At 40.2% G+C, this 12,657-nt stretch overlaps 1 protein-coding gene across 3 annotated transcripts in view; it reads right to left on the bottom strand.

Moving 5' to 3' along the window:
- The window catches only part of GRAMD1C (GRAM domain containing 1C), an 84,105-nt gene extending 73,544 nt beyond the window's left edge, over positions 1 to 10,561 (bottom strand). For 2 of the 3 annotated variants that reach the window (XR_013445277.1, XM_036107141.2), the window contains exons 1-2: positions 10,504 to 10,561; positions 5,757 to 5,906 (exon numbers count right to left, since the gene is read on the bottom strand). Coding sequence is in view for 2 of the 3 variants with exons in the window: in XM_036107141.2 (XP_035963034.2) it covers positions 5,757 to 5,906; positions 10,504 to 10,530 (177 nt within the window). In the remaining variant the exon portion in view is untranslated. The remainder of the gene's footprint in view (positions 1 to 5,756; positions 5,907 to 10,503) is intronic. The other variant, XM_036107140.2, reaches the window with a different exon arrangement.
- Between the last annotated feature and the right edge of the window lie 2,096 nt (positions 10,562 to 12,657).

Genomic DNA, 12,657 nt, shown 5'->3' with positions numbered 1-12,657 from the left:
CTCTGATCCCAGTGTGGCCATTAAAGCTTTCGTTACTGAGACAAATAAACTCCTCAGGGCTGCCTCAGCACTGGCTCCTGGGCTTACAACTCTGGTAATCAGTTCCCTCTTCTTTTTTAGCCCTTAGGTATTTCCCTTGCTATTTTGTGAGCCCAGACATTCATTTTAAAAACATGTTTGTAACATTTCATCCAGCATTTCCAGGTACTTTGTAGCGGCAGAGCTTTTTAGTTAAACGGTCCTCGTTCCATATTGCCAGAAATGCTAGCTCCTATTCCCTTATAACTAAACCTAAAAGTATTAAGATATCTAGGTTTTCAAACAAAATCCATCTATAATTAAATTTTAATTGGATAAAATATGATTTTCAAATCCAACAAAAATTGGAAAATAAATTTATTCTTTTCTCTCAGTTACCAGAGTGAAAGTCTAGAATAACCTTTTTGCTTGAATAAATCCAAGATACATTGGGGAAGACTAATATGTGATTACAGAAAACACCTCTTCAAAGTTGCCAAAGTATGTTACAAACATACTAATTAATCCTCTTGGGTTTTTGTTTTTATTGTTATTTAACAGTGCAACATTAATTAATCTTCATGACGTACTTACCTCTAAATCAGGTTTGTGACAAGTTTTATCCCCCACTTATAAGTAGAAAAGCTTACTTGTGAATAACATGACTATGATCATGCTATAAGTCAACGATAAAGTACAGAGTCAATATTTCTGATTTATTTATAATTAGAAAAAACTTGATTATGATCTAGAAAAATTCAATTCTAAATATTTTTATAACAAAACATAAGTATAGTATTTATTATTTGTACATATACAATGGTTCAAAATCTAGACTTGTTTTATTCTTGTTTTAGAACAGGGGCACCTGGGGGGCTTAGTCAGTTAGGCGTCTGCCTTTGGCTCAAGTCATGAGTCCCACACTGGGCTCCCTGCTCAGCAGTGAGTCTGCTTCTCCCTCTCCCTTTGCTCCTCACTCCCCCCACCATGCACTCTCTCTCTCTCAAATAAATAAATAAAATCTTTAAAAAAATGTTTTAGAACAAAAATATTTTTTATTTTTATTTTATTTTTTGAGAGAGTGTGCAAGTAGAGGGGTGGGAGGGGGGACAGAGGGAAAGGGAGAGAGAGACTCTTATCCAGGCTCCATGCCGAGTGCGGAGCCCAATGTGGGGCTTGACCTCACAACTCTGAGATCATGACCTGAGCTGAAATCAAGAGTCAGGTGCTTAAACAACTGAGCCACCCAGGCACCCCAGTATGTCATTTTCTAAACATAGGCAACAGAAAATCTCAAAGGCTTTTTTCTACTCTCAATACTTACTAGCCCTACATCACTAAGAGAAGTTACATTAAATAAATGTGTCTGCTGCAAATCTCTATATGCTTTTCCTGTGGGACAGTAATCCACCTGGAATATAGCATTATTTTAGTCAGGAAAAAAAAAGAGGTTTTGTTTTGCGGGTTTTTTGGGGTTTGGTTTTATTGTTAGTCGCTTCTGCTATGTATTTTTACTAACAGTTAAGGACCAAAAAAGCATAAATATTTATTTGCCATTAAGTTTATTTCAAAGTTTTTTTTTCCCTTCACATAATTTTTGCTACATTGGGACTTAAAAGTTACTAATAAAACTCATTTCCCACATACTAGGATTAAATATTTTAATTTTTAAATAAAAAAGAAAACAAATGTAACAATTAAGATTCCTATTTCTATATTACAGGATTGAAATAGAAAATCCGCTGCTGTTGGTCTCACTATCAGGTCTATGGTGATTTAATCAAACTCCTTTTTTTTTTAAGATTTTATTTATTTATTTGACAGAGAGAGAGAGCGCGCACAAGCAGGGGGAGCAGCAGACAGGGAGAAGCAGACTCCCCACTGATCAGGGAGCCTGGTGTGAGACTCAATCCCAGGATCCTGGGATCATGACCTGAGCCAAAGGCAGACAGTTAACTGACTGAGCCACCCAAGCGCTCTAATCAAACTCGTTTAAATTAAAAGTCCTACTGTCAGCTGTTAACTGCCCTGGAATTAAATAAATAAATAGAACTTAAAAAATTAAGTCCTACTGTTAGAAAGACACTCACTAGCCAATCTGTTAAGCAGCACAAGATTAAATGGATAAAAAGATACCAACCTCAACAACAACAAAAAACTTTCAGTGAACTCTGTTTCACTGTCTTGTATCCTTTTGTCAAGTTTTCACAATTTTTTTATTTATGGGGAATCATCAAAATATATTTTCCAATATTACAAATAGGAGGTCCTCTTATCCAGCACTTTTCAACTCTTTTTACCACTCTTAAGGAAAGGTGTTCCCCATGTAACATACTCCCACTGTATTTGCCCAGAGTTTTTTATGACTGATATGCAGCTACCAGGAATGTAAATTATGAGCACTTGCTAGCCAAACACCCCCTCCACCTTTTTTCTCATATTGATTCAAGACACACCAATGTTGCAATACTATGGCCCAATCTCTCATTTTATAAGTGAGGCACCTGACAGGTTAAACAACATACTCAAGAGCACCACACAGTGAAATTACCAGGGACAGAGTGTACACTCTATGCCAGATTTTCTTTTTTCTTTTTTTTTTTAAGATTTTATTTATTTATTTGACAGAGAGACACAGTGAGAGAGGGAACACAAGCAGGGCGAGTGGGAGAGGGAGAAGCAGGCTTCCCGTGGAGCAGGGAGCCCGATGCGGGGCTTAATCTCAGGACCCCGGGATCATGACCTGAGCCAAAGGCAGATGCTTAATGACTGAGCCACCCAGGTGCCCCTATGCCAGATTTTCTGTTCCCAATCTCCAATTCATTCAATGATCTCATGCTGCCCTCTAAATTCACTACTGTGGAACAACTGAGTTATTAGCCAAGCCAGAATATATGAGTTATTCTACACCAGTGAGTTTTTCAGGTCCTTGGAGCTTAACTCTTTAAATACCAAAACTTTAAAAAGTTATCAATTCCTTTTGGCAGAAACCTTCCATAAGTGTGAAGGCACAAATCCAGATTCCTTGGGTATTCCAGTGAAATGGCTCTGATGTTTTTTCAATTCTTTGCTTAACTACCAGGTCATGTGCCTCATGAATATTTTCCTGCTTTGATACTGGTCTTTCTTGTGTTGATCTTGGATCCCTCAGCGAATACAGCCATCTTACTACACTCATTCAATTCATTTACTGCCAGGAGAATGTGAAAACACCAACAGGGTGGTGTCAGTAGTAGAAGCAGATGGAGACTTCTGCTTCTGAAGCAGACTTCTTAACCATCACTTCTACCAATAACCGTATTATATCAGAACCAACTAAACCAACTTTGGCCTCCACATTAAGAGGTCCACGTTGCTACACTTTTTGTCCTTCTGATGTCATTTCTTCCTGTTGTCCATGTGTTATCACCAAGTAATTCCCCTATCTCCAATACCCTATTCAATGACAAAATGGGAACCAACTAATTTAGGCTTATAAAAAATATGTCAAAAATATATTAAAGATATTCCAAATGAGTAATTGAGGAATTCTCCTCCACAAGATACATCAGCATGACCTTTGGTTTAGCTATTCAGGCTCTTTTTGTTTTTCTTTTCTTCTCAGTTCTGATAGTGCAGTTTCTGGGTAAGTGACCTCTGAAAAAGTCAGTAAAACTTTTAAGATGTTGTATTTGTCTTTAAATCTATTCCATGTGGGGGCACCTGGGTGGCTCAGTCATTAAGCATCTGCCTTCGGCTCAGGTCATGATCCCAGGGTCCTGGGATCGAGGGTGCTGGGATCGAGCCCCGCATCGGGCTCCCCGCTCAGCAGGAAGCCTGCTTCTCCTTCTCCCACTCCCCCTGCTTGTGTTCCTGCTCTCGCTAGCTCTCTCTCTTCTGTCAAATAAATAAATAAAATCTTTAAAAAAATAAATAAATAAATAAATAAATCTATTCAATGTGAATTCATATAAAAATTCCTCAAAAAAAAAAAATTCCTCAAAATAAAGTGCTTATAATCAGCACAGAGACCTAAACTGAGCCAAAGTAGACCTTCAACGGTCTAAACAAGTGCTTCTCAAACTTGAATGCGCATACAAATCTCCTGGAATTCTCGTGAAATAAAGATTCTAATTCAGTAGGTCTGAGGTTGGGCCCAAGACTCTGCATTTCTTTTTTTTTTTTAAAGATTTTATTTATTTATTTGAGAGAGAGAGAATGAGAGAGAGAACATGAGAGGGGGGAGGGTCAGAGGGAGAAGCAGATTCCCTGCCGAGCAGGGAGCCCGATGCGGGACTCAATCCAGGGACTCCAGGATCATGACCTGAGCCGAAGGCAGTCGCTTAACCAACTGAGCCACCCAGGCGCCCCAAGACTCTGCATTTCTAATCAGCTGACAGGTGATGCCAAGTCTGTTGGTCCCACATTCTACACTTTGAGTAGCAAAGCTCTAGAACACATACCTCTTTTTTTCCTCTCTCCTATTACTAAATCCTCATTCCCCTGCTTGTTCCTTTTCTTGTTTTACCCTTCTTCTTGCTTTAAGTCTGCCAAGAATAAAAAAGTCACTGTGGAGTGACTTTTCAGCCCTGTAGATAGCTCTTGGAACTATAAAGGTTTTCCAATCTATAAGAAAGCTACAAAAATCATAGTGCAGAAGGGCCAAAACACTATAATAGTCATAAACTTTCTCTGAATGTAACCAAAAATAATATAATCAATATAGATGACATAATTTTCAGGATGTGTAGTTATTTGGTATATTTCTTAGCAATTAAACATTTTCCTCAGGATATGGTTTTTAAAAACTTACATTGAGTTTCTTAATAGGAATTAAGAAACTGTTATTCATGTTAAGATTCAATAATATTCAAAAACTGAGCTACTAATTATAAACAGAATAATGGTACTTGTACTAATCTTTATAACCGTTAATATCATGTCTTTTTTAAGCTACTCTAAAATTATAAGAAATTCTGCTACCAAGTATACCTAATCATCAAGAGATCAGCTTTCTAATAAATTAATATTGGCACTATAAATGCTTTATAATCTTATATAAATTTCACTTATAGTTGCATTATACCAGATTCTGTCAAATATCTCCTAACTCTCATAGGAACTGCTAGATTTAGAACAAGCCCTTTAAGATAATAAATGCTAGCATTCATATAGCAATAGAAATGCTGTTCTTACCAAAAGACTCTGTGCACCTAATCAACAAGCAGGAGTCTCATTTTACAGTGGGGGAAACCTGAACCATATTCAGGTTATGCAACCAAGTAAGTACAGTGCAAACAGAATGTGAAACTCTTAACTTTAAAACCTATCTTATAATTATTATACACTACAGGTCAAAACATTGTTAAACTTCCTTTTAGGTACCGAAACTAATTCTTTAAATAAAAATTATGTAAAATAGCTGATTTCTCAGTAATATTTAGAAATATGGTTTCTGCATAACGTTAGTCTTGCCAATACAGTGAACAACAGTGTAAGTGGAATCCAATTCTGTGGTGTAGTTTTTCTTCCAGGGAACCTGAAGCAGACAATTCCACTCCAACAAACCAGACAACAGTGCATTCTAGTGGCCAAAGGAGAGCATAATCAGAAATGTCCTGGACTCTGGACTAAAACTTAAATATCTGAAATCTAGAAGCGAATAAGACAATATTATAAATATTATATAAATTGCTATAAACTTAAAGAAACTTTGCATTTAAGATTAAAATGAAGTTATAAGAAAGGAAAAATATTACCCAAAAGCTCCAGTCACTACTCCAGTTATGTAAATTTGGCCCCTGTTTTTTTGCTGAAACTATATTATTCTCATCCACAACTGGACTGGGAGTCTCCTCTAACTCTTCCTGTGGCTCAGTGGCAAAGCTTGACTCCCCTTCATTTATTACCTGGAAACAAGTATCAATAATTTAAATTACTTACTGGGAAATGCTCATTTTAAAATGAAAAGAGTTAATGTTCAAGCTAAATAAATTAACTTGAAAACAATATTTAAGGTTTTAGAAAACAGTAATTTATGTTTTTTCTTCTACAGTTCATATATTTACACATGTGACAAATATTCTCCAACTACTACTACTTGTTAGGTAGTTTAATTGGCACTGGGTATTAAAAACTGAATAAAACAAAGTCCTTAGCCTCCAGAAGTTCATAGTCAGCTAGAGGAACATTAAACAGCAAAAAATACCATGTAATGGGAGTGACAATTAGTTAAACCTCTTTGGAGAGTAATCTTTATACCCTAAAATGGGTATAAAGTAAAGCCCTGTGTACATGGAGTCAACAATGTTTGCAATACTAAGAGAGTGGAAGCAACCTTACTAACCACTTGTGGGAAGTTGGTAAATTCACTCTGATTTATACGAACAATGGAGTTAAAAATAAATGAATCAGGCATTGACCCCCAATCTATGGAGCATTCGGGGAAAGAGTATACCCTGTGCAAGATATGGGCCCAGTGGGTGGTCACTCGTGAAAGAGTCATTATGGAGTTTTAAAAAAAGAGAGAAACGAGTTGGGAGGAGGGAAGGGAGCAGCCATTGTGAGAACAATGAGCTCGCCGGGCCCCTTAAATACCTCTGCTGTTCCTGCTTGCCCTGTTGCTGCTGCCCTCTATGCCTCTGTTGTAACAAAAATCCTAATCCTCCGGGGTTACAGAGAAAACCACCCAGTGCACCCATGTGGCATAGCGAAGGGGTAATTCAAACTCAACTTAAGCTCAGGGTTTTTATTTTATTTTTTTTCAAAGACACAGAGAGAGGGGCGCCTGGGTGGCTCAGTCGTTAAGCGTCTGCCTTCAGCTCAGGTCATGATCCCAGGGTCCTGGGATCGAGCCCCGCATCGGGCTCCCTGCTCTGCGGGAAGCCTGCTTCTCCCTCTCCACTCCCCCTGCTTGTGTTCCCTCTCTCGCTGTGTCTCTCTCTGTCAAATAAATAAAATCTTAAAAAATAGAAAAATAAGAAAATAAAGACACAGAGAGAGAGCATGAGCAGGGGGAGGGGCAGAGAGAAAGGGAGAAGCAGGATCCCTGCTGAGCAGGGAGCCCCAGCAGGACTCAATCCCAAGACCCTGAGATCATGACCCGAGCTTACAAATGGCCTTTTAAAAAGCGGGACCCCATGGACTACCCCCGAACCCCTAGGTAAAATAGTAAATACAACTCAATATAACATAAAACAGGGCCTTCGAGGATTGGGATTTATTATATAAGACCTAATTAGTGAAAGAGTGATTATCCCTACTGCTTCTCCATTTAACAGCCTAGTGTGGCCTGTTAAAAGTTGGAGAAATGAATGGTGCCTCACAGTTGATTACTGGGCCCTTGATGCTGTGCTCCTACCCATGAAGGCCCCTGCCCCCAATACTATGGAAATTATTGACTCTATCCAATCAGAAACTGGTAAATACTTGATATTCTAAATTTGGCTAATATTCTATTCAATGTCTCTTTCAATAACCTCTCAGTCACATTTTTCCTTCACCTCTAGTGGGACACGATATACCTTTACCTATCTATTCACAGGATACCTCAAAAGGCTTGCCATCACATGCAAACTTTACAGGCAATATCGTAATTGTATCCATTTTTCTCCAGGAGCACAGGTATGACATTACATTGATTACATCATCCTCTGAAGACATTCTTCTGACATACCCAGTCAGAACATACAAATATGCACAAAGGAGTTCACGAAAAGGGGATGGACCATTGCCCAAACACAGCGTAAGGACTGCTACCTTAGTTAAATTCCTGAAAATTATTTGGTAAACCAAGGGCCTCTCCACCCCTAACAATGTCAAGAAATCCCTCTCGGCACCCACAACATTAAAACAAGCTCAACATTTATTAGGCATTTGGGGGGTCTAGAGAAATATATTCCTCGTTTACAAATTTCACTTAAGCCTATCTACACTGTTACTTGCAAATGAGTCATGCTAAATGAGGACCCCTCCCAAAAATGATTCTAAAATTTGTCAAAATTGTAATATAACAGACACTCCCATTAGTGCTATTCCCTCCCGCCCCCCCCACCCCAAACACACACACACATACACACAAAGAATCCTTCACCACAGAGACTTTAGCAGCTTCTTTCCATGACTCCTGGAGTCTCTGGACCACCCATAGTGTCTGTAAGTTGTCCATAGGCTTCCGATGCAAGAAACTAACTCCCTAGTCCCACACTCTATGCCATTAGAGCGGCAGCTCCTGACAGCATAATGGACTCTCCTGGAAAAAGAGGATCTACAAGCCCTGTGCCTGTGATCCTCCATCTCCAGCTGTTCATGCTAGAAGCAACACCTTGCAGCTCAGCATAACTACCAAGGCCTTGCCACAGGATAAAACCAAATCTGGGCCCCATGGCATATCTCACTTGCAGGAGGACATGCTCTCCCCTGTCCTCATTCTTTTGTCAGATGTCATGGTGCTGGAAGAGGTCACCACTCTTCTGAATCCCTTGAAAACCTGAGGAGTAACTTGAGTTCAACTGAGTGAACTGCAATCAGAGTTTGTACACTTCAAACTCCCATTTGAAGTTCAATGTACAAACTTTCTATTCAGTGGACAGCATCACCACCATTACACACAATGGAGCTCACCGGATATCTACTGCTTTTCACCAAGATGTCCTTGATAAAGGTAAGGACCCAAAGGTCAGCACAACTGGCTGAACTTCCCACAGTCATCTTACTGGATGCTTGGGCCAACAACTGGCTTCATCTGCACGTTTTTACAGACTCTTGGGGCACTAAGAGCTGCACCCTTTGGGGTAAAGAACTCTGGAAATCTCTTGTTTCACAGATATTCAAAATATAAATCAAGATCACACATGTCTGTACATACACGAAAGCCATAATAAAAGGCCTCACCAAGACACTCCTATCCCTGTTAGAGTTCCAGACATTACTAACAGTGACCAAGGCACTCATTTTATTTCTCAAAATACACCGAGGGGCTCTTGAACAAGGCATTCAATGTAACTTTCACCTTCCTACTAGGTGCAGGCTGCAGGCCTCATAGACAGCCATGATGGCTTACTTACAAGAGTTCAAAAACTAAATGAAAAATAGTACATTTCAGTCATTAACCGAACATGCAGGTTGAATTATAGTAAGGAGTTTGATTCCATTTTTTTACGTTTGCCTGCTGACAGCTATTAAGCCCCTCCTCTTCCTCTTCTGTCCCTCAAATGGGGAAACTGATAAGAAAGCCTGGGCGATCTTACCTTTGGTGTGGGTGAGTCAAACCAAGCAAGCCCCAGTCCACACACAGGAACCCTCTCCCTGACCCCAATTTTAACCTCAATAAAAACCCAGATCTAGCTTCCTTTCCTTGCCCTTTTAAGTCATTTAGGGTCTGCTTGAGAAGCCTGTCCTGCTCTTCCCTTTTCATTATGTAGGTATTTAGTAAGACATTATACAGAAGTAATAAGCCTTTTCATACACTCATGGTGTGTGTGTGTGTGTGGCATCATTCTATACCCAAATCAAATTCTTTGGGGGGAGGTTCATTCTGGCATTCTCGCCTGCAACAGAATCCTACCTCTTTAACTTATTAATTGTGTGATCTTGGCAGGCATTCTCTCTAAATCTATTTTCTTCACTCTGCAGTAGGGGTAAAAACTCTCTCTGGTCTAGACTATAAACTCATTGAGAGCAGGGATTATGTCTCTGTTGCTCACCATCTCATCTCAACACCCAGTGCCAGGGACAGGGGTGAAAAAATAACTCACTGGATTCATTAATATCTATCACGCCTATTTCATTGTAATGTTTTAAGAATCAATTGAAATAGTACATTCATTTGTTCATTCAACAATTATTTGAATGCCTCTGCCATTTTGTAAACTGTAAAATGCCTCTCAAATAAAAGGTATCGCACTGATTGCAATTCTCTAAAAGTAAAATCTATACACACAACCAATGTAAAAGTAATGAGTATCGTGTTCAGAAATGCAGGTACTCCTGCAACAAAAGTAGGCTTTCACCCTGAAGATTAATCAGCAAGTTCTTCCTTTTATCAAATAAGGCAGTAAACAAATAACAAAACTGGTTGAAACCAAAAGCTTGGTTGACAGCACAGTGATTTAAACTCCAGTTCTGGGTCCTTTATTCAAGAGCTGATAGTTAGGGGAAGCGGGTGAGACCGGATCGACGTGATGTCGGGTCAGAATCGCGACCAAGGGGCCTCAGTCAGTGGGGCCTGAGGCTGAGACATCTGGACTAGGACTTTTCGGGACCAAATTCCAGCTCTCCACGCCCACAGAGAAGCAGACGTTCCACCGTCGCCCAGAGGGGAAGGCTCGCAGGAAGCACAGGAAACCGTTTCCTCGGTAACAACTTTCCAAATTACTCCAAAGAGCACCAAGACAAGAGAAGGGACGAATTAATTATCATAACCTGAGAGGGTTCAAACGACTATCGTGAAGAAAACTGCCGGTCCAGCCACCGCTGGGAAGCTGCCCCAAGCGAGGCGCCGCTTACCTGGCGGACAGTCAAAGCGCCCTCCATCGCGGCTCCCTCCGCCGCCGCGGAACCGCGCACGCGCGCCCCGCGCGGGGAGGGGGCTGCCCGGCGCGCGCCCCGCGCCCACCCCACCCCCACCCCCACCCCCCCTCCCCGGCGTGCGCTCGGGACTCTGGGCCCTGCGCGCCCCCGCCGCCAGACCGCCGAGGGCCACCTGCCGGCGCGCCCTGCGCCCTCTGGCGGCAGTTGCCTTTGGCTAACTCGTAAGGATGTAATGTTAATTTGTTAGCCTGGAGGCCAGCCTTTACTGGGGATCAAGATGAGCCCGAGTCCTTACCTACCTCCCAACCTCAAACTCCTGTGCCTGTGGTGAAATGGCTTCCGGGCACAAGTCACTCCTCATAAAGCACCCCCTCACCCTCTCTTTCTCACAATACATACTCCGCTCCAATGTGCAAAAAAGTGAATTGCGTGGCAGTCTTGTTCCTTCAAATAAGGGCTTGAAGTTACTGATTAAAAGCTATTGAGTGTTGCAGATCCTGGTTCCCTCCCTCCCAAAAAACAGCTATAAACGACATTCTGGAGCAATTGAGGAAGCTTGAATATGAAATATATATGAAAGTTAGTGTTATGGAAGAAGTAACAATTTGTGGATAAAGTTATTGATATTCATTATGAATAATTAATATTTTGTGGTTATGTTGGAGAATGTCTTTATTACCAGAAAATTCGTGCTCAGGTATTTAAGAGTGACATGTCATGATGCCTGCAACTTGATTTCAAATCCTTCAACAAATATAGACGCCATAGGCTGAATGTGTCCTCCTCAGATTCATATGTTGACACATAATCCCCTTCCACCATATGTGGACACTGTAAGAATACTGCAGTCTATGAACAGGATGTGGGTTCTCACCAGACACAGAATCTGCAGGTGTCTCAAGCCTGGACTTCCCAGACTCCAGAACCGTGAGAAATGTTTGTTGTTTCAGCCACCTAACTTATGGTATTTTTTGTTCTAACAGCCTAATTAAACTAAGACAATAGATAAGGAGAAAGAGAGAGCAAAATAGCAAAATGTTAACAATTATTCCATCTATGTGGAGGGTATACCACTATTCGGTTATTCTTTTTCTATTTCTGTATGTTTGAAAATAATCATAAAAGTTGAAGAGAGAGAAAAAGTCAAATCCACTTTCACAAGAAGTCAGATACTGCATATATTTTTTTAAATGTATTACATGTTAAAGAATAATTACCTAATAAGATAATCAAGAAGGGATATACTCTTGTCTTTGTCCTGCAAAACTTAGCATAAGTTGTTTTCCTTCAATGTTGTATATAAGAATAGACTGAATCAAAAAATACCTATTTTTCGAATTGAAGTCATGTCAAGAACTCTACTTTGGATTGAAAGAATTTAATATTGCCAATATTTTTTAATGGTACAAGATGAATGTGGTTATATGTAAAGTATTTTAAAACTATTTAAATTTTTTTAAATTTTGAAACAATTTCACACGTACAGAAAAGTTGCAAATACGTTACAATAACTTTTCCCTGAGCAATTTGAAAGTAAACTATTGGGGCACCTGGGTGGCTCAGTCGTTGAGGGTCTGCCTTCGGCTCGGCTCATGGTCCCGGGGTCCTGGGATTGAGCCCCGTGTTGGGCTCCCTGCTCGGCGGGAGGCCTGCTTCTCCCTCTCCCACTCCCCCTGCTTGTGTTCTCTCTCTCGCTGTCTCTGTCAAATAGGTAATAAATAAAATCTTAAAAAAAAAAAAAAGAAAGAAAGTAAACTATCAACAGTGTGCCTTATCAATTCTGAATACTTAGGTGAATATTTCTTCCCAACGATCATAATATGACCAACAAAATTGGGAAATTAACATTATATTACTACCTTCTAATTCTCACACCATATTAAAATTCCACCAATTGTCCAATTAATATCCTTTGTCGTAAAAGAATCTAGCCCCAAATCACATGCTACCATTTGTTGCCATATCTCCTTCAATGTGCAATATTAAATACCCCCCTGCACAGACTCCCTCTTCATCCATCCCACCCTAACACCCCTTGCCCTGGCATCGTGGTCACTGCATTCTGCATGTACACCCTGCTTACCCTGCTCAGATTTTAAAACCCTTCACAGTGACACCCCACTAAATGGT

This window comes from Halichoerus grypus, chromosome 1 (assembly GCF_964656455.1).
Source record: "Halichoerus grypus chromosome 1, mHalGry1.hap1.1, whole genome shotgun sequence".
Classification (NCBI taxonomy): Eukaryota; Metazoa; Chordata; class Mammalia; order Carnivora; family Phocidae; genus Halichoerus; species Halichoerus grypus.
Note: the sequence above shows the minus strand (reverse complement) of the source record. Positions and strands in the feature narration are given on the sequence as shown.